This window comes from Capsella rubella, unplaced genomic scaffold, assembly GCF_000375325.1.
Source record: "Capsella rubella cultivar Monte Gargano unplaced genomic scaffold, Caprub1_0 scaffold_2, whole genome shotgun sequence".
NCBI lineage: Eukaryota > Viridiplantae > Streptophyta > Magnoliopsida > Brassicales > Brassicaceae > Capsella > Capsella rubella.
The window spans coordinates 13,448,397-13,451,138 of NW_006238922.1; the positions used below are offsets into that span (position 1 = coordinate 13,448,397).

At 34.3% G+C, this 2,742-nt stretch overlaps 1 protein-coding gene across 1 annotated transcript in view; it reads right to left on the reverse strand.

Moving 5' to 3' along the window:
* Positions 1-1,647: 1,647 nt before the first annotated feature.
* The window catches only part of LOC17896067 (serine/threonine-protein kinase AGC1-7), a 1,703-nt gene continuing 608 nt past the window's right edge, over positions 1,648-2,742 (reverse strand). Inside the window, exon 3 of the mRNA XM_006301813.2 lies at positions 1,648-2,658. Coding sequence (XP_006301875.2) covers positions 1,761-2,658 — 898 coding nt within the window. The 3' untranslated portion in view covers positions 1,648-1,760. The remainder of the gene's footprint in view (positions 2,659-2,742) is intronic.

Consider the following 2,742-nt stretch of genomic DNA (forward strand, 5'->3'; position numbering starts at 1 on the left):
ACATATATTATATCTATAGTATGATAGTTATAAAGCCACCTCTGTACATTCAATGTATTATACAGATAGAGGAATACCGAGAGTTGAACATAGCATTATATACTTTGACATATTTCTTTTTGCATATAAGTGAATTACGATTAAGATCTAAACCATTAAAAAATATTATAATCCACGGGTTAATTGGACGGGTTAAGCATATAAATTTTTTTATATAATTTTTATAAATATATTTTTTATTATATGTTAAGAAATATAACTATTTCTAAGTTATGTTTTAAAACTTAGGAGATTTAATTATTGAACCAGTATCAACATGTCTGTTTTGGTTATCCAATTCACGAGTTTGATAGAAATCTAACTGATCAGTCTAAGCTAAGTTTCAAAATATGAGTGAAATCATAAATATATTAAACAGTCATAAAGTGAACCTAAACCAAACCAGTATAAATTTTGATTTTGTAAGTTATACCAAATAAATATCTACAACATTATCCACCATATGGGTGTAGTTCCGAACTATTCTTGATAAACTATGGTACATAAATTTTAGATAAAATAATTGAATAAAAAAGTTGGTAGTGATATTTAATTTGTAAAAATAAAAATATCTAAATTTTTCTAATAAAAAAAAGGACTAGGAAAAAAAGTAACGAGACAAATTCACTAATTTGGATAGTTAAATTCAATTTTGACTTTCAAATATCAATTTACAAGTACAATACAGAAACATGAAATTTAAATAGCTAAAATTTCCTATTTATTTTAAATATTGAAACATGAAATAATGGGTACATGAAGAGCGCGGGTAATTCGGAAAAAAAAAAAAAATAGTATCTAATGTAATGCTGGTAAAATACGAGGCAGAAATTTTGGATAACACAAATTCAACTAAGTGAGATACATATATACTATTTACTCATGCGAATTTCGAAGAACGGGTTTTTGCGGGTTAAAATATTGTAGTTCGTTGCAGGCTAGACATATTGGACGAGTTTGACTCGCTTGACAACTATATTTAGGTCATTTGTTTCAAGAAGTTTTAGTGTTTTATGTTGTTTTTACCTGGTTTGATAGTTCACGATTTACATAGAAATTTAGATTATCACTAATCCGGTTTACACTTTCTCCGGGTCCGCTATCATGTCGATCTAAAGCGATTATTATTTCATACATTCAAAAATTTGAAGAAAACAAAGCAAACGTATTTGTGGCTCCGAAACTATTACCTATTCTTTTATATGTTAGACTAAAATATATAATCTCAAATGATTTTTAAAACCATGATTATAAGATGGAAAACATGATATAGATGGGACATTACGGTTATGAAATAGTCACTTTTTGTGACTTTTTTTTTTACTAATTTTCTTTTATGTAATGTTCTTAACTTAACAAAAACAAATCTGATAATTTTTTTATCTAAATCGAATTAAAAACGACATGAAACTGATACAAATTCTTCTGATTATGAATTAAATAACATTACTTAAAAATACGTTTACAAACTTTATCTTGCACATATGTAATATATTGAAATCAACCCTGCACGCACGTATGTAATACAAACTTTTGAAATTAACCCCGCACGTATGTGCGGGTCCATCCCTAGTACACTTCATATGGAGCTCTAATAAAAAGGTTGAATAAAAAGACCAATCATAATGAAATAAAATTATCTAGAGATGTGTGTATAAAGACAACAAAAAGGACATTGTATATTGATTGTCTGAAGAAGTTTAAGTCATTATATCAAATTGCTAAAAATATTCAAAGTCAATGTAATCAGGATCATCACCGCCGCCGGTGCTGCAGCCACCACCAGCACCGTTATTATTCTTCTTTCCGCCGCCGTCGACAGCCGCCATAGACTCTTTATCCTTGCTTGCGTAACACGAAAAATCAACCGGTTCCGGTACATGCGGCGGCGTTGCACCACGAATCAGCGCCCAGTTCACACCTTCAAAAAAAGGATGCTGCTTGATCTCCGTGGCGCCTCGTTTGTAAGCGATTCGTTTTTGTGGCTCTTTAACTAATAACCCTTTGATTAGATCCCTCGAGGCCGAACTAACGTGAGGAAGCTCAGGGAATCTAAGAGCTTGTCCGATCACATTGTGAAGCGTGGCACGGTTCCCTTGTCCTTTGAACGGCGTGGCTCCGTAGAGAAGCTCGTAGATAAAGATTCCGAAGGTCCACCAGTCTACTGCGCTTCCGTGTCCTTCTCCACGGATAATCTCCGGTGCTAAATACTCGTGTGTTCCAACGAATGACATAGATTTAACGTTCGTTGGCTCTGCCATGAGTTCCGGGAGTGATCCGTTAACGAAGAGCCCGAAATCTGATTTGGCCTTTCGGTTCTTCTTGGATGACTGTAGAATCCGCGGGAAGAATGTGGACGGTTGGATACAACCTTGCACCGCGGCGTCCTCGTCGATGAGACCTACGGGTCGACCGCTTCCGCTTCCACCGCCGGGGCCGTGAACAGAGGATGATTTGACGAGGGTTGGACTGACGGAACATCTGAGGGATAAATCAAAATCGGAGAGCATGATGTGTCCGTCGTCTCTGACAAGAACATTCTCTGGCTTCAAGTCACGGTACACAATTCCGAGCATGTGCAAGTACTCCAATGCCAGAAGCACTTCAGAAGCAAAGAATCTGTATTACAAAATAAAAATTTGCTGATTGAAGTCTACATATATATATATATATATATATATATATATATATATATATATAATC